Source organism: Halichoerus grypus, chromosome 1 (genome assembly GCF_964656455.1).
Source record: "Halichoerus grypus chromosome 1, mHalGry1.hap1.1, whole genome shotgun sequence".
Lineage (NCBI taxonomy): Eukaryota > Metazoa > Chordata > Mammalia > Carnivora > Phocidae > Halichoerus > Halichoerus grypus.
The window spans coordinates 200,332,456-200,351,176 of record NC_135712.1 but is presented as its reverse complement, the minus strand read 5'-3'; the positions used below and the strand labels follow the sequence as shown (position 1 = coordinate 200,351,176).

Below are 18,721 nucleotides of genomic sequence, written 5' to 3'. Positions count from 1 at the left end.
TAAGCCTGCCTCAGGACCATGCTTTCCCACCCAGGTTCTATCTTCACAAGGCCCTTGGGAATCATGTGACCCACGTCTGTGCTACTACCCAGCATGAGCTGTGTGTCTGCACCCAAATAAACTGCAAATGACTCCTGAAGTGGGGGTTGGGCACAGGGAGTATTCACGAGGCCCTGCTCTGGCCACACTCAGGGCTGGTACTCCAGAAGGACCTCCCGTCTAATTAATGAACTCAGGAAACACCCACCAGGGACCACTTCCTCTCTGAGCTGTCCTTGACTGGAGGGCTCTCCTCCCCGCTTCCCCCAGGGGAAAGGGAGGACTGGAGGATCTGAGAGCTCAGGGGCCTGGGCACACCCCAAGGACTCTGAGCTGGCTTCTCACCCATGAGAAACAAGGCAGTGTGCTTAGAGGCCACACCTTGACCATGGGAAACGAAAATGGCAGCCTGATGTAGGAGTCAGGTGGGTGGGTGGGGGTCCCTTACCTCAGCACCACCCGGAACTGGTTGAACACCTCCTGGATCTGTCTGAGGTTGATGATCTGGAGGGAAGACAGCAAGGCAGAGAGGTTGGGCTTCAGGCAGCACAGGACGGAGGGTGTGTCTATGGTTAGTAGAGAAACCAGGACTCTTCGGCTAACCCTTTGATCATCTGCCTTAAGAATGGAACATCTGAAATCTCCTCAAGAACAGAGAAACGGGTGCCTGGGTGGCTCAGTAATTGGGCATCTGCCTTCAGCTCAGGTCATGATTTCCAGGTCCTGGGATCGAGCCCTGCATCGCGCTCCCAGCTCAGCGGGGAGCCTGCTTCTCCCTCTCCCTCTGCTTGGCTCTGTCTCTCTCTCTCTCAAATGAATAAATAAAATCTTAAAAAAAAAAAAAAGAACAGAGAAACAATTGATTCATAGTTTTCAAACTAAGTATTTACTGAGGTTATAAAAATGACCTTCCCTGGAGCTCCTGAGTGGTGCAATCAGTGAACAGCTGACTCTTGGTTTCGGCTCAGGCTGTGATCTCAGGGTCATGAGATGCAGCCCCGTATCAGGCTCCATGCTCAGCGGGGACCTTGCTTGAGATTCTCTCTCCCTCTCCCTTTGCCACGCTTGCATGCTCACATTCTCTCTCTCAAATAAATGAATCTTTAAAAATTACCTTTTCTAAGGGAAGGTCTCTATAAAATTAAAATGACTCTAGTTATTGAAAATACTAAGAAAAGAATTTTAATAAAATTTATGGTCTTCAGCTCTCTCCTGTTTCTACAAGGTTCCGTTATGAACTTTCTGTGTGGCACATACACATCTGTGGCTAGAGGAAGGCCAATGGCTTCCCTCTTGGCCCTACAGACCACAAGCATTACCCTTGCCGGAGGGTCATTCTGGGACTAACCCTCCTCCAAGGCCAGAAGAGCCCACCCCTGTTGTCCCAGGCCTGCCAGTTACAGCTACCACAGTAACAGGCCTGGGCTGGGGGTGGGGGGGTGATCTGCCATGTAGCTCCCTGATGAGGGGTTTGCTGGCCTGCACTGTAAAAACAGAATGCATCCTTCCCTCTGAGGACCCTTCCCTGTGTGGCTGCGGTCTCTTCCTCCTTGGCCTACTCCAACACAGGCCCTGCACGTCTGCCCTGTCAGCCCGCATGACCATCATCCTTGAATGACCTCACTCCGCCCAGCACAGCTGAGCACCTGAGCTGCGGCAGCTCAGTTAATTCCATTTTGGTTTCCCTCCTCACTCCAAGTACACGAGGTTGAGCGTTTTGCTGAAGTCACTCAGCAAGGAGACAACTGAGCTGGGATGTGATCCGGGCAGCCTGGCTCCAGGGACCACACCTGTGCCCAGGGTGATGGACCACCCCTGTGTGGTCAAGTGTGTTCAAGGCTGCTGGCCACTCTGAGGGGCACACCCATCCTTGTAACCCTAAACACGGATGCTGAGGCCTCGGTAGGCTGTAGGGCCCGAGGCCAGGGGTCCAGCACCACCCACCCCATACCCACTGCACCCACTCGGTGTGAGGTTCCAAGACCAGCATAGCACAAGGGGGGGGATGCCCAGGAAAGGGAGGGCATGGTCCCAAAGAAAGGCTCCTTACGTCAATCTCATCCAGCGTCCCCTCCAGGTACCTCCGCACCTGGGAGTTGATCTCAGCAATCTGGATTTCATCCATGGGATCATAGTTCACAAGGGTACGGTTGGCCTTGGAGGAGGATGAAGAACATGTCAACAAGCTCCAAACACCTGAGCCCAACCGGGGCAGCAGGGGTCATTCTGAGAACCGTTCAGGGGAGGTTGGACACAGGGCAGGACCACTGGGTCCTGGCCAGGTGCTCGGGTCACAGACGGACAACTGGGTCTCGAGAGCCGCCTGCCATGGGCTTGCCACTCCAAGCAAGGGGGGCTCTGCTGGCTGAGTCTCAGCACACTCTGTAGCATGAGGGCCATGGGAGGGGGGTGGCTGCCTCTGCCTCAAGAGCCCCCCTGGACCGTGAGCAGGCCCAGGCAAGCCACCAGAGGTCTCCCATTCCCACTCTCTGCCCTCAGGGCCCTCTGCTGCCGCCCCCTCCCCCACTGCCCAATCTGCCCCACCTCCCCTGACCTTGACCATCATGCTATCTGCCCCTGCCCTAGCTGCCTGGCACCTGGCCCCCTGCCCCTCGTTCTCCTGTCAACTGTCTGCCTCCGCTCCCTGATATCTGACACCCCTGCCCACATCCTCCTGCTCTTCTAGGATCCCTGCCCTCCAGGCATTCCTTCTCCAGGCCCCCTGGCCAAGTCTCCCTGCCTACTTGGCCCTCCCACCCATCTGGCTCCTGTCCACCCAGTCCCTCTGCCCACCTGGTACCCTGACCCGAGCCCCTCTAGCAGTCCAGCCAGCCCCCACTCCAGACCCCTGCCTCAAGCCCCTTACCAGGCTGTCATGGATGGCCAGCTCCTGCTTGAGCAGCACCAGCTCCTTCTCCAGGTTCTTGACCATTCGCTGCCAGGAAACAGTTTGGGGAGGGGCAGGGAGGCCAGTCACAGAGGCCACCCTGCCTCTTCCATATCAAGCCCACAATTCCCTAACCTATGCCTGGACATCCCGGCCCCTCCTGGAAACCCATGGGGTGTGATGTCAGCATCTGGACAATTCCCTCCCCGCTGGTGACTTTTCCCCAACTGGGGTGAGTTTAGGGTCTTCGGGGGCCTCAGCAGTCCCCTGGCCTCTGCCTCTTACAGCAGCGGAGACAGAAGAGAGTGAGCACAGGAACCCAGAGGGCAACCTCACACCACAACTCCCGGGAGCTTCAGATTTCTAGTCTACCAGGGTGATGGCCCTCTCAGTGCAGCCCACTGCCGCCAGGATGCTTTCCAACACAGCCGTACCTTCTACCCTCATCCTTCCCAACCACTGCGCAGACATGTCACTGTTCCCTGCTGATAATCAGGTACGTCACCTCTAATATTTTTGCTGCTACAAACAACACTGCACAGCATTTTTGTCCTTCTATCTTTGTGTCTTTCTAGGTTTTTGTAGGGTCACGCAGGCTCTTTGTGACCTGCCCCCATTACTTCTTCCCTACTGTTCCCCGCCCCAGCTCATTCCAGTCCTACCAAATTGGCACACTCCCGCCTCTGCCTTGCCTATCCCCTCTGCCCAGGACACTCTTCCCCCAAGTATTGCCCTGGCTCACCCCCACACCTCCTTCAAGTCTTTGTTCAAAAGCTTCTAAATTAGGCACACTTCAATCACCCCACAGAAAACTGCAATCCCCTCCCCACCCCCACACCACTCTTTTTTGCAAATCTTGCTCTAATTTTTTTCATAGCACCTATCACCAACATACCCTAGAGCAGTGCTGTTTAACAGAACTTTCTGTAATGATGGAAATGGTCTGTATCTGTGCCGTGAGCTACATGTAGCTACTGAACACTTGAATGTCACTAGGGTGACCCAGGAAGTGAACTTTTAATTTGATTTAACTAATTTAAATAGCCCCAAGCAAGTAGCAGCTACTGTACTGGATGGTGGAGCTCTAGAACTTACCTATCTCTTTTTTTTTTTTTTAAAACATTTAAAGAAATCTTTAAGAGAATCGTATGCAGGCCTACCTGATTTCATTGCACTTTGCTTTACTGAACTTCCCAGATACTGCATTTTTTTACATATTGAAGGTTTGTGGCAACCCCAGGTCAGGCAAGTCTATTTTTCCAACAGCATTTGCTCACCTCATGTCTCTGTATCACATTTTGGTGATTCTCATAATATTTCAAACCTTTCCATTTTTACTATATTTGTTATGTGATCTGTGTTCAGTGATTACGACTCGCTGAAAGCTCAGATAATGATTAGCATTTTTTAGTGATAAAGTATTTTTTTAACAGTTATTTAATTATTATTATTATTATTTTTTTTTTTTTTTTTGCATAGGCTCCCCACCCAGCATGGAGCCCAACATGGGGTTTGAACTCACGCTCCTGAGATCAAGACCGGAGCTGAGATCAAGAGTTGGATGCTCAGGGGCGCCTGGGTGGCTCAGTCGTTAAGCGTCTGCCTTCGGCTCAGGTCGTGATCCCAGGGTCCTGAGATCGAGCCCCGCATCGGGCTCCCCGCTCAGCGGGAAGCCTGCTTCTCCCTCTCCCACTCCCCCTGCTTGTGTTCCCTCTCTCGCTGTGTCTCTCTCTTCAAATAAATAAATAAAATCTTTAAAAAAAAAAAAAAAAAAAAAAAAAAAGAGTTGGATGCTCAACCGACTGAACTACCCAAGTGCCCCATCGAAAAAGCATTCTTAAATTAAGGTATGTACATTTTTTTTAGACACAATGTGACTGCACACTTAATAGACTACAGTATAGTGTAAACATAACTTTTATAGGCACTGGGAAACCACAAAATTCATTTAACTCACTTTATTGTGATAGTCAGTATATTATAGTTGTCTGGAACTGAACCCACGATATCCCTGGAGGTATGAATATTTAAGGTGTACAACATGATATACATATACATAGTGAAATGATTACTACAGTCAAGTTAATTAACATATCTACCTCCTCACCTAGTGACCATTTTTCTGTGTGTGGTAAGAGCTTCTGAGGTCTACTCTCTTAGCAAATTTCCAGTATACAATACAATATTATTAACTATGGTCACCATGTTATACATTAGATTCCCAGAACTTATCCATTCCATAAATGAGAATTTGTGCCCTTTGACCAACATCTCCCCTTTCCTCAGCCCCTGCCCCTACTCTTCGTAACCACTGCTCTACTCCCTGCTTCTATTAATCTGACCTTTTAGGTTTACATATAAGTGAGATCATGCAATATTTTTCTTTCTGTATCTGGTTTATTTCACTTGGCGTAATGTCCTCCAGGTCCATCCGTGTTGTTGCAAATAGTAAGATCTAGACTCACTTCCTTTTTTTTTTTTTTTTATAGTTTATTTAAGTAATCTCTATACCCAACGTGGGGCTCAAACTCACAACCCAAAGATCAAGAGTCACATGCTCTCCCAATTGAGCCAGTCAGGCACCCCTAGACTCCCTTATTTCTTTTATTTATTATCTCTCTCTCTCTCCCACCCCCAGCAGACCATCAGCTCTTTGAGGACAGAGATGTGTGTTTATTTGTATACTAACACTCCAAGTGCTTCAAAAAGTGTCCGGCACATGGTAAGTGCTCTGTAGATTTCAAGTGAATGGATTAATGATATTTCTAGAAACAGGACTGCTGAGTCATTTTACAGTTGATAGATACTGCCCTAGAGTCTTTCAGATGAGAGGCACAAGGGATTTTATGCTGAGAATCTTCACTGTGAAGAGGGCTTCCTTCAGTTGTCAAAAAATGGCCACTGGGGGCGCCTGGGTGGCTCAGTTGGTTAAGCGACTGCCTTCGGCTCAGGTCATGATCCTGGAGTCCCTGGATCGAGTCCTGCATCGGGCTCCCTGCTCGGCAGGGAGTCTGCTTCTCCCTCTGACCCTCCCCCCTCTCATGTGCTCACTCTCTCTCATTCTCTCTCTCTCAAATAAATAAATAAAATCTTAAAAAAAAAAATGGCCACTGGAGGGAGCTCCTGACAACTGGATCCTGGGACTGGTGACCAAAGCTGTGACCAGTCCGCAGCAAGGGGTGACAGAACCCTGGCATCCTGGTGGCTCTGTGGCAATTCAGGGCACAAAGCCTGGGACTCAAAGCACATGACCAGGGTCCAAATCCTGGCTCTGCCCCTCTGGGAAGCCCCAAGATGGTCTCTTTCAGGTAGACTTCCTATGAGGCAACGGGAGAGGCTTGGTGGCCAGCCCCTCCTCTCAGCTGAGGGATCTCCACTCTGGAAGAGACATCATGCCCAGCTAGGGAAAGTCTGCTTGCACCGTTGAGGGTCCCCAGCGGGATGACTGTCCAGTGTGGCATGGGGAGCCGGGCTTAGATCTCTGGGCCAGTTAGGTGATGTGGGAAATGGGCCATCGGCTCCCAGGGTAACCAGCCTCCACGTCGCATCTTGAGAGCATAGGAGCTGCTTCTCCTAATGCCCAGCAGACTTAGTGGCCTCCACCTGGCCCCCCTGTACTGATTGGAGAAGCTGCTCAGAAACACAGGGCTAGAGCAGCAGACCCCACAGAACAGGACCTGGCAGCACCTCCTGGCTGACTGACTCCCTTTTTTTTTTGGTACCCCAGGTAGAACACAACACCTGACCAATTCCTTTAAAGATCAGGGACATTTTCTGGATGGAATCAGCACAGACTCACATGAGTTTCCTGATGGTCAGGGGTTTTCAGCATAAACATAATGAGGATAATTCAGAAAGTTCTGTTTAAGTAGCACACCAAGCTAGGAGTGGCTCTCTGCCCAGGAAGCTTCCCTCGTTGACCTCCCGCTCCCTGCGGCCTGCAGGCCCTCTCTTCTCTCAGCAGAGCAGAATACCAAGTGTCTCTCTGTTGCCTGTTTATGCCCGAGGCTCGCCAACTTTTACACCCCCTCACAGAATCACAGACTCCCAGAGCGGGAGGGTCACTGGAGTTCATCAGTCCAACCCCTAGTTCAAGGGTGAAAACTCCGAGGCTCAGAGACAACTGGTGGCAGAGGCAGATGAGGAATCCAGTCTCCCGCCTTACAACCAGCCCCACCGCCAAGGAAATTCTGTGGAAGCTCCCCCACCACCTTGAAAACAGGCATCGATGCTGAGAATGGCGCTAGAAATAACATAGGCAGGCTGGCTGTAGTCCAGGGAAGGGGGCCACCAAAGTAATTTCTCAGGTCTCTCTCAAGAGCTCATGCTCATAAATGCTGATCTTAATAAAGATTATAAACACGGTCACATTGGATGTCATGGAGACTTGGTTGGCCAGGACCAATAATGCCCATTTCAGAACAAAAATTACATGGAAGGGCACAGAAGTTCCTGCACAACGCCTACTACCCAGCCAGGTTTGCACGCGGCGATGCGGGGGTCCCGAGCTCAGAGAACACCGGACGAAAATAAATAAAACCTCCAAGCTACAGAAAAGCATAGTAAATAATGCCATGAAACCTGGGAAGACCACCCCAAAACCTGACTTGAACAGCATGCTGCCCTATTGGCTTCAGTTTTTTTGTTTTTCATTTTAAGAGCTAAAACATGGCAGATAAAAATGAAGCCCCTATGAACCTCACTCTAAGTCCATCCCCCCTGACATCCCAGAGGGAACCCCCAGCCTCGGTTTGGCCTTTCCACCCCCATGCTTTTTTCTTTCACTGCACTCGCATCTATCCATTAATGATATTCAGCTTTGCTTTGCACATTTTTAGATTCGGTGGAAATGACAGAGGCTACCGTTTGGCCCGCTGCAATCCCACTTGAGATTATCTATGCTTGCAGCTCGAGCCCCGGCTCCCTCCCTCCGTGACTCACTTAGCTACTCTCCTGTTAATTAAAGGCTACTGATCACGGCCCCAACTTCTCACTACACAATGAGCAGCACGAGCTCCGTTCTGCTCCAACGCTGTTCACATACATATGCGAAGAGTGCTTCTAGATTGTCCACCCAGAAAGGGACACTGCTGACCTGTACGAGTGAGTGAGTAGAGGACTAGCTAAAATATTTATTGAGCATTTACTCCATGACAGCACTGTGTTAAGGGGTTTCTCCCCGTTATCTTATTCTTCACAACATCTCTTTGAGAGTGGATTCCGCTACTTCTCCAATTTATAATCAAAGACTCTGAGGCTTAGAACGGATAAGCATCTCGCCGAGGTTAGGCAGCTCATGGAAGGAAAGAGCAGGTGGCCGCACCAGGACAGCCCGATGTGGGGGCCACAGCTCTTGACTGCTATGCCAATGGTTCTCAAGTGTGGCCCCAGAACAGCAGTGGGGGACTTACTAGAAATGTGAATCCTTAAGCCTCACCCCTCCACCAATGGAATAGGAACTCCGAGAATGGGTCCAGTGAGCTGCTATTCCAGAAGCCCGCCTGCGCGTGTTTGAGAGCCCACGGCTCTAAGCCACTCCCGTCCTCAGCCTCCAAGCCACGGGTTAGCTCCACAGAGCCATAGGGACCGTTATTTTCCATCAGGATTTAGAATCTGGAAGGTTTAATTAACTGCTTTGTCATGAGCTTAGGGCACGCATATGCTCCGGTCTCCGGTAACCATGATTCTACAAGCATCCCAAAGGAAAGCCAAATTATTGGTAAATGAGTTTTGATTTTGCTAGATGTTGCCAAAATGCTCTCCAAAGCAGCTATATGGATGACACTGGCCAGAAACAGACACGCGCTCCTGTCTCTGCACAGCCTCACCGTCATTCTCCATGATCGGGACAATTCTAGTTTTGGCTAGTGTGAGGGTGAAATTCCACTAAGCTTTCAACCTGCATTTCCCTGGTTAATGGTGATGCTGAGCATGCCTTCTGGTTGGTCAGCTGTGCTTGCTTAGAGGGATCATACAGGCTGGGAGGAAAGAGGTTTTGTAGTGACATAACCAGATGAGTCTAAGAGTTGGTCCACACTTATTTAACTCTGAAACAGTTAGCTCGAAGGAACTCTCATATAGAAGCCCCGGGTAGTCAGAGGCCCTGAAGCCTCACATATGAACTGGGTGGTAACCTGACCCTTTCACCTGTGTGCTGGCCCCCTAGGGTGTCTCCAGTGACTCTGAAGACTCTGGCCTGTCCCAGCGTGTAAAAGAACTGACCCAAGATTGCATGGGTATCTTTAGTTGAGGCAGGAAGTCAGGCTTGTGCGACCCAGGCGGCACACCCACACACCTTCTCCAGTGACACAGCTGCCCACCAGCCCCTTAGTACCTCAGCATCATACTTTTCGTTGATGGCAGGCTCTGTGGTGACCAGCTTCATCCTGCTGGCAAACCGCAGGGAAGAAAGCTGAAAAACAGATCAGACAGCCCTCTATGTCTCTGGCCAATTGCTTGTGAGTGGAGATATTTGCAAAGCAGGTCAAAGGAGTCCACCAGGAAAGATGAATCTCTGCACATAGACATATTCCAAAGTGAAGTATGGGGTCTCCTTCTTGGGGGTTCCACCCGAGTCCCTCCGCAGGGGCAGCCAGGCAGGGGTAATTATGGCTGGAGGCCATGAGGCAGCCACATAAGCAGGCCCTTGAGAAACCGCTCCGACGCTGTGCCCCGCTGCACTGCTGTTGCGTGCGAGGTGGAGGGCTGCTCCCTGGCAGGGGGGAACAGCCAGTGATAGCACAAGGCGGGCCCTGAGATCCCAACCTCACACCATGCCGGCTGACTCAGGGCCCTGAAACAGAGAGGCTTGGGCTGGCGGGGGGCGGGGAGTGGTTACCCAGGAGTGACCCAGAAGAAGGCCTGAAAGGGCTCTTCCTTCAAGCAGTCTGGTCTAGTGGTTAAGAACTCTGCCGCTGACCAACCGCGAACCTCAGACAGGTTGTGGAACTTCTCTGTAAAGTTGGAGCCTGGGAGGCTTAGTGAAGAGGTATGTAACGTGTTCTCTACAGAACTGGCCCACAGCGACCTCAGGAGGAGGCCCCTGTCACTGCAGCTGGAGCGGCCTCTGTGTGGGCCGGAATCAGGCTCTCCTGCTCCGAGCACAGCAGCAAGTTCGGCCAGGACTCCCTCGCTGCATCTACTCCCACACATATCACAAGCAGTGTCACTGAATAAAGCAACATGATCCTTGACAGGAACTGTGTGAAAGTTTTAAAGCATTTGAAAAAGAGAATCATTAGCTTCCACACCCCAACAGGCCTTTGTCCCAAACCCTTGAGGCCCCTCCAACAGCAGCTCTGGGCTCTGCGGGCGCCGCCCTGGGTCACAAAGCTCTGGGGATGGCAGGTACCAGGAGAGCTGCTTCCTGCGTGGTGACCATCTCAGGGGTAGATATAAGGAGAGAGAGGGGCCTTCCGCTGTCCTGGAGGGCACTTCTCAACAAGGCAGTCAGGAGGCCCGATTTTCATATGGTTCCTCTTGGGGTTCACCCGTGCTTTGTCATGCTATGAGACTGGGAGGATCCTGAAGCCTTCCTCTGGGGATGCTGCCTGCACGTCAACAGGAGCTCCCTCCTGGCCTCCCGAGTCCCAGGGCACCCTCTCTGGATGCACAGGGCTGGTTCCTAATGCAAGAAACTGGGAGGCCCTGCAGTGTGCCTAGAAAGGACCTGTTTCGCCTAAGTGGACTCTCCAGATGACTGAAGCCTGCCCTAAACACCCACACTTGACAAAACAAAATGCCTATGGAGAGCTTTCCAAATCTGCCTTATTTATGGTGAGTGGCCCTTCAGAGGAAGAAGGGAGCCCCTGCCAGGGGGCCCAGCTGCGTGAGCTCACCTACGTCACCGCCTCAGCCATTAGGGCCCATATGACTGCTTCTGATTCTCATAAGCTTGTCCCCTCCCAGGTCACCTGGGCCCTGCAGGCTGGTTAATCTCCCTGTGTCACAACTCTGGCCACAGCCCTCCCCTACTCAAACCCCATGACACCCCAGCAACCGGTGGAACAGCCACGGCGTCAGCCTGGCCACCTGCACCCATGAGGCCGCTACTGTTTGTTCTCGCCCTCCCCTTCCCAGGCCCCCCCTGCAGTGGCCAGATGTTCCTCGCAAGGCCCACACCTTCCGACCCACAGTCCCCTCTGCCAGGAGCATCTCTGCTTTCTGTACCGCCCATCCTTTAACCCCAGCCGGCTCGGTGCCCACCCTCCTCACCCCAGTTTGAGGAAAAGTCCCGCTTCCCCCGACGGGCTCCTTCATCTGGGCCTCTCATGTTCCTGAGGGCCATGGCAAGGGACTCTGAGGCCTCGGGCCACGGATAACTCACCTCTACCAAGCTGCTCTTCCCAGTACCCCCCACCACCCTGCACACAGCACATGCTTGTCACGTGTCAGCTCACACTGGCCTTATAACCACATGGTGCTTCTAAGATTTTCAACTGTGTAATTACGAAGAACAAGAAATCCACTGTCCTAGATCCCAATTCACAGGAGCAGCACCCCAGGCAGCATGGTCCTTGCCCCCTGCGAAACTCTCACACAGTCCCCCCTACTGCGCCTGTTTCTTGCCTTGTCTCCTCAACACAGCCTCTGCCCGTTGGTACTTGGTATGTGGATCCTGCCTGGGCCTCCCGCAGCAATTTTGGCTGATTCATCCCCTGGATCCCTTCCCTCTTGACAATGTCTATGGCTAAGTATGCCAGCTTAGCCAGCCCAGAGCCACCCTTACCCAGCCCTGGAACCCGTGAGAAGGATTCCAACTAGGCCACACGGGCTGTCTTTACGTACCGTCTCTTCTAACTGGGCAGCTTCTCCATAGATGTTCGTCAAGAGGACCATATTGCAATTTCCCCCTGCAGAAAGCAGGACACAGAAGAGCCATGAACCATGTGGGTTTTCTGCCAAGAGAGTCCTTTAAGGCTGGTGGGCGTCTGTTTTGGATTGAGTGTTTGTGTCCTGTCAAATTCCTATGTTGAAGTCCTATCCCCCAATGTGATCCCACCTGGAGAGGTGGTTTGTGGGAGGTAATGAGGTTTAGATGAGGTGCTGAGGGCGGAGCCCCCATAATGGGATTAGTGCCCCTAAGAGAGAGAGACCAGAACTCTGTCTCCCTTTCTGGTCCCTCTCTCGTTTCTTTCTTTCTCTTGACCATGTGAAGGCGGCAAGAAAGCAGGCGTCTACAAGCCAGAAAGAGAGTCCTCACCAGAAACCCTCCATGCTGAACCTTGATCTGGGACTTGCAGCCTCCAGAGCCGTAAAAGATAAATGTCTGTTGCGTAAGCCCCCCAGGTCTGTGGTGCTCTGTTATGGCCACCCGAGCTGGCACAGGCAGGGTCACAAGGGACACATCCAAGCATGTACGAGGCTGGAGGAGGGAAGGGAAGGGGAGAGGCCACTGGATGTACCTAAAAGGGGGGGGGGGACAGCGGAGGAGAGATGGCAATGGGGCAGGGAGGGGCAGGGCAGAGGGCTGGGGGCCAGGGCTTTGCTGCCGGCGCCACTCCAGGAACAATCAGACACCCGGGACTGAGCCATCAGGCCCAACACGAAAGCCTGGAGACACAAGGATGAAAAGACAGAGGCCCCGGGCCTCCGTCAGGGAGACTGTAGGGGAAGAGAAGGCTGCATGCGAGAGGCCCGCCACCCGGTCTTGAAGGCCATGGAAGGATTCTGCCAGGTTTAGGGAGGGCAAAGGAGAAGGTATTCCCAACAGAGGCAGAAGCTCCAGCCAAGGTTCTGAGGGAACAGCACTGCACGCCGTGGGTGACAAAAGAGGGTACCACGCATGCTGTTGTCTGTGTCTGGGGTCACCGAGAAAAGGCTGCAGGGAAGTGCAGGCCAGCGGAAGGGAGCAAGTCCATGATCGCCAGCAGCAGCTAGGCCAGGCCTGTCCCTCCTCCCTGATACCAACCGCACCCGCACCTAATGAGTCCTTCAGGGCGTGGGTGAGCTTGCATTGCCGGAAGGGGATGTGGTCCCGCTTCTGGTCCCCGAGGGCAATGATGGCCTGCTCCAGGAATGATAGCGACTTGTTGATGTAGGTGGCTTCCTTCAGCACGCGGCCCTCCGACTACAAAGCAAAGGTCAGGTCCACTTCACACCAAATAGGGAGGCTGCCCCACGGAGAACGCTGCGGGTGGGTGGCCAGACCAGAGCCTCCTTCCCTGAGCCAGCTCTCCTCTTAATGTCCTGGGATTGTATCCCATCTCGGGCTAATACTAACATTCCCAGGAATGCTCATGCAAACATTCATGGCAGCGTTCACATGCATATGAATACTTACGTGAATATTCATATGAATACTCACTTAAGAGTCACACCAGCGTGAATACGCACAGGAATATTTGTGTAGATACTTGAGGAAATCATCCTGAGGCTATCATACACATAAAAACACTTATACAAATGCACATAGGAGGGGCGCCTGGGTGGCTCAGTCAGTTAAGTGTCTGACTCTTGATTTGGCCTCCGGTCATGATCTCAGTGTTGTGGGATTGAGCATGGGGGTTGGGCTCTGTGCTCCGCATGGAGTCGGCTTGTCCCTCTCCCTCTGCTCCTCCCCTCCCCGCGCACATGCTCTCTCTCTCTCTCTCCTTCTTTCTCTACCTCTAAAATAAATAAAATCTTTTTTAAAAATGCACATAGAAATGCTCACTGCATACTCCTGTGAATACTTATGCTACTATTCACATTCATATGAGTATCTGAGATGAAAAGACTCATGTGAACACTCACCCTCATACACAGAAATGCTAACACTAGCACAGAGCATTTACTGAGCACTTACTGAGGGCCGGACACCTTGCTAAGAATTTAGGGGCCATCATCTCATTCAATGTTTACAAAAATCCCATTAGGCGGGAACCGCAATTATGTTGCTGCTGATGTGTAATTCTGTCCTCCAGCAACACAGGCTCAAGCCCACGTGCTCTAGTGTGCCTAGCTGAGGACTGGGCTCACAAATGCCCCCTGAGGGACGGCCCATGTGCACAGCCGCTATGCCAGAAACAGGGTTGTGGTTTGTTGGGAAGGAACCTCCCGCTACCCACTTACCCCAGACTTCCCCAGCCTTTCCGAGCCCGCTAGATCCACCAAGTTAATTTTGGAAGTGATGTACTTTTCATCTGATAAAGTCCGTGAATGGGCCTACGAAACATCCAAACAGAGGTGAGACATCACAGGAAGAAGCTTCGGACAGAGCCGGCCCCGTGAGACTCGGCCGCCCCTCCTGGGCTATTCAAGGAGCTCGCACTCACCTCCACGTAGATGGTGAAAATGCAGTGTGACCGGGATGAGTTTTTGTTCATTGTGTGGGAGGCGATAATCCTGTTGGTCTCTCCCTAAAGAGGAGGGGGCACATAGACAACATTTTGAAAAATTAAAATAATAAGGCATTCAGGTCATTTTTCAACTATACCAACAGCACAAGTGATTTCATGTTACTGCCATCAGACCTTCCAGAGAAATCTCATTTATAAACTAGGAGAATGGGAGACCAATTGGGAGTCCAGACCTAGACCTTCACCCTTTGCTAGGGATGTGTGAATCTGTAGAGCTTTCTGAAAGGCAAAGTAGTAATAAGAATTAAGAGTCTTAGAGGGCACCTGGTTGGCTCAGTTGGTTAAGCGTCTGCCTTTGGCTCGGGTCATGATCCCAGGGCCCATATTGGGCTCCCTGCTCAGCAGGGAGCCTGCTTCTCCCTCTCCCTCTGCCCCTCCCCACTGCTCATGCACTCTCTCTCTCTCTCCAATAAATAAAATCTTTAAAAAAAAGAATTAGAGTCTTAGAAATGTTCATGAATACTGACTCACAATCAATGTACATATTCAGTGATTAGGGAATGGTCTGTCTGTATAATGGAATGTCATCCAGCCAGAAAAATGTTGACAAGTATTTTTTAATCATAGAGAAACGCAGAATACAAAATCATAGCAAACTAACTCCAACGGCACATTGAAAGGATCATATACCAGGACGATGTAGGACTAACCCCTGGGATGCAAAGATGGTTCACCACATGCAAATCCATCAGTGTGGTGCACCACATTAACCGAATGCAGGGTAAAATCATATGACGGGACAATCTAAGGAATGCAAAAGAAATGCATACAAGAAAGAATACACAGTTGCTTCCAATAAGATATTCAGAATGGTCACTTCTAGGCTGGGGTTTAGAGATCATTTCTTTATTTTTTTCATTTTTTAAAAAGATTTTAAGTAATCTTTACACCCAACATGGGGCTTGATCTCACAACCCCGAGATCAAGAGCTGCATGCTCCACCAACTGAGCCTACCAGGTGCCCGTTTGTTCTTTTTCTATAGGTTTGCGTTTTCATATTTTTACAGTGAACATGTTATTACTTTTTTTTAAAGATTTTATTTATTTATTTGAGAGAGAGAGAGAGCGCATGTCCGCACATGCACATAGAGGTTGGGGGGGGAAGTGCAGAGGGAGAGGGAGAAGCAGACTCCCCACTGAGCAGGAAGCCCGATGTGGGACTCGATCCCAGGACCCTGGGATCATGACCTGAGCTGAAGGCAGACACTTAACCAACTCAGCCACCCAGGCGCCCTAGTGAACGTGTTATTACTTTTAAAAACTATGAAAAATGAATTAATTTGTATTTTTAAAGGGACAGCAAGCCCTTGCTTCTAATTCACAAGATTGGGCCCTATGACCAGAATACACTTAAAGATGTGGTGGAAATGGCTGTTCTTAGGAGAAAAAGGTCCTTGTGGGAGGGACTCCACAGTCCCCTTAAAGGCCCCAGAGAAATGCTCTGAACAAGTCCCAAAGCAGTGATGACAGGGGAGAGGAAGGGAAGCCCTGAGCTGTGGAGCAGACCTGGCTGACCCCCTGGCTGACCCCCGTGGCCATGTCTCCACAGCTTCTCACTGTCGCCTGTCCTACAAATTCAGTGACATTCACCAAGAGCGTAAGGGGTCAGGTCACCTTCATCCTTCAGTCCCCTCTTTGTGAAGTGCCCTCTGCCCTTGTCTTTCTGGCTTCCACTAGGCAATCTCTGATGGCCTGAGAAATGCGCTTCCCTCCTGAAGAGTCCTTTGCTAACTGCTCCCGAGCCTTCCTTACGCGGCATGGCAGTCTAGGAAACTCCACCCGACCTTCCCTCCCTTCACCTGAGGTAGGACTTGCATCGTGACCTGACAGTTGTCCAGCCTTACCCAGTTCCCTTCCTGCTTCCTTGACACGGGAACTTCCTCTCATAAAACCTTTGCTCATTTAATCCCATCTTGGCATCTGCTTCTCAGAGAGCCCAGACTAACATACTTTGAAAAGACTGTTGAATAGACTGACAGTTGACTTCTCACTAACGATGGAAACCATAACTTTGCAATGATGTCTTTAATATGGTAGAAGTGAAAAAATGCCAAAATAGAATTTTACACCCAGCAAAAATATCTTTCGAGATTGAGGATAAATAAGGACATTTCAAAAAACAAGAAACTCTTTGTCACCAGCATGCTCACTGTAAAGGATGTATAATAGAAGGAAAACATTCTCCAGGGGAAGGTTATGGAGAAAAGAAAGGAAAAGCAACGGAAGTGGTAAATACGAGGGTAAATGTAAAAGAATGCAGACTATATAAAACATTAATAATGATGCCCCTGCAGAGTCAAAAAACGAAAACGTAAAAGACAAGGCAACGATCCTAAGGTTCTTACAGAATCCAGGAGGAGGGAGAGGTTTTTATGAACTTTAGATTTTGAAAGGTTTGATTTTAAAAATAATTATAACACGATTAAAATGGTAATGTTATAGTAAAACGTAACATTATGATAAAACGACATTTTATTTTGATCCACAGGAAGTTTCAAAGAAATGTACAGGCAAGTCCTCTGTACCCTTCACTCAGCCTCTCCCTGTGATGACAGCTTGCAAAACTATAGCACAGTACAAAGCCAAGAAGCTGACATTGGTATAATCCACGGACCTTATTCAGATTTTACTAGGTAGATATGCTCATTTGGGTGTGTATGTATGTGTATTAACTAAACGTGCAAGTTGTTATTTCTAGGATAAACTGAGAGAGCGAGAGAATATAAATATGAATGAACATATAACCTCTAAATTAGTAAAGGGGGCAACAGGACAATAAAAAATTAAATATTCAATTAAAAAGAGGGCAGGGGTGCCTGGGTGGCTCAGTCAGTTAGGCGTCTGGTCATGATCCCGGGGTCCTGGGATCGAGCCCCACGTGGGGCTCCCTGCTCAGCAGGGAGTCTGCTTCTCCCTCTCCTTCTGCCCCTTCCCCTCCGTTCGTGCTCACTCTCTCTCTCTCTGTCTCAAATAAATAAAATCTTTAAATAAATAAAAGAGGGCAAAACAGGTAAGAAAAATAAATGTAGAACAAATGGAACAAAGAGAAAGCACACAGTTAACATGACAGATGTAAACCAGCTATATGTGTAATTTACATTAAGTGCAAGTGGAATGAAATGCTTCAGTTAAAAGACAAAGATTGTCACACCACCAAGACTGAGTTATGATGAAATAGAAAATATGAATAGACCGATTACTATTAGGGAGATTGATTCAATAATCAAAAACCTCCCAACAAATAAAAGTCCAGGATCAGATGACTTCACTGGTGAATTCTACCCCTGGATTTTTTTTGTTTTTAAGATTTTATTTATTTGGGGTGCCTGGGTGGCTCTCTGGCAAATAAACAAATAAAATCTTAAAAAAAAAGATTTTATTTATTTGAGAGAGAGAGTAAAGAAAGAAAGAGAGTGCACAAGTGTGGGGGAGGAGCAGAGGGAGAGGGAGAAGCAGACTCCCCACTGAGCAGGAAGCCCCATGCAGGGCTCAATCCCAGGACCCTGGGATCATGACCTGAGCCGAAGGCAGACGCTTAGCCAACTGAGCCACCCAGGTGCCCCTCTACCCCTGGATATTTTTAAAAGAAAATCCTTTTATATGCTCTTTTTTTTTTCCTTTTATATGCTCTTTACACGAAAAGCCAAAACAAAAAATTCACACACAATTCAATTAACCTAAAATCAGGAATTTTTGTTCATTAAATAACACATGAAGAGAGAGAGAAAGAAAAAAAGAAGCCACAGGAAATATAAGATATTTGCAATATGTATAATGGAAAAAGAGTTAGTTTTCTGAGTATATAAAGAATTCATGCAGATAAGTAAGAGAAAGAAAAAAGGACATCTGTAAAAACAAACAAACAAAAAACAAAAAACCAAAAGACAGGAAAAGGGAAATCCACATGGTCAATAAACACATGAAAAGGTCCTTAATTTCATTAGTAATGAAAGATGAAAAGAGAAGACCACAGTGGGAAACACCACACACCAGCAAAATTTTAAGGTCGGAATACTCAGGATTCTGATAACCTGCTGTGGAAGTGTACAATTATGGAAAAGAGTTGGCATTGCCTAAGAAAACTTAAGACACACATACTCAATGACCCATATTTGCAGCCCTAGAAAAATTCATGCTACGTGCACCAACAGATATACAAGAATGCTCCCAGTGGCATTGTCTGAAATATCCCCCGAATTAGGAAAACCCGAATGCCCATTAGTACAAGAGTGGATAACTAACTGGTAGTATATTCACCCAATGTAATACAATGATGATGACAATGAAAAATACACAGCAAGAATGCAGATGCATTTCACATAAAAAGTAGATAAAAGGGAAAAGTAATCAGACAGAATTCATCCTGCATGATTCCTTTCATATAAAAATTTCAAAAAAATTAAAACTACGCTCGCTGTTGGAAGAAACATGGGTGGTAATGCTACAAAGAAGACCG

General features: G+C 49.4%; 1 protein-coding gene across 8 annotated transcripts in view; it reads right to left on the bottom strand.

Annotated features, from left to right (window-relative positions):
- The window catches only part of KIF9 (kinesin family member 9), a 53,539-nt gene that overhangs the window by 21,630 nt on the left and 13,188 nt on the right, over nt 1–18,721 (bottom strand). For all 8 annotated transcript variants that reach the window (XM_078078745.1, XM_036107708.2, XM_078078739.1 and 5 more), the window contains 8 exons: nt 14,182–14,265; nt 13,979–14,071; nt 12,848–12,995; nt 11,714–11,778; nt 9,261–9,338; nt 2,906–2,974; nt 2,090–2,194; nt 488–543 (listed from right to left, as the gene is read on the bottom strand). In XM_078078745.1, coding sequence (XP_077934871.1) covers nt 488–543; nt 2,090–2,194; nt 2,906–2,974; nt 9,261–9,338; nt 11,714–11,778; nt 12,848–12,995; nt 13,979–14,071; nt 14,182–14,265 — 698 coding nt within the window. The remainder of the gene's footprint in view (nt 1–487; nt 544–2,089; nt 2,195–2,905; nt 2,975–9,260; nt 9,339–11,713; nt 11,779–12,847; nt 12,996–13,978; nt 14,072–14,181; nt 14,266–18,721) is intronic.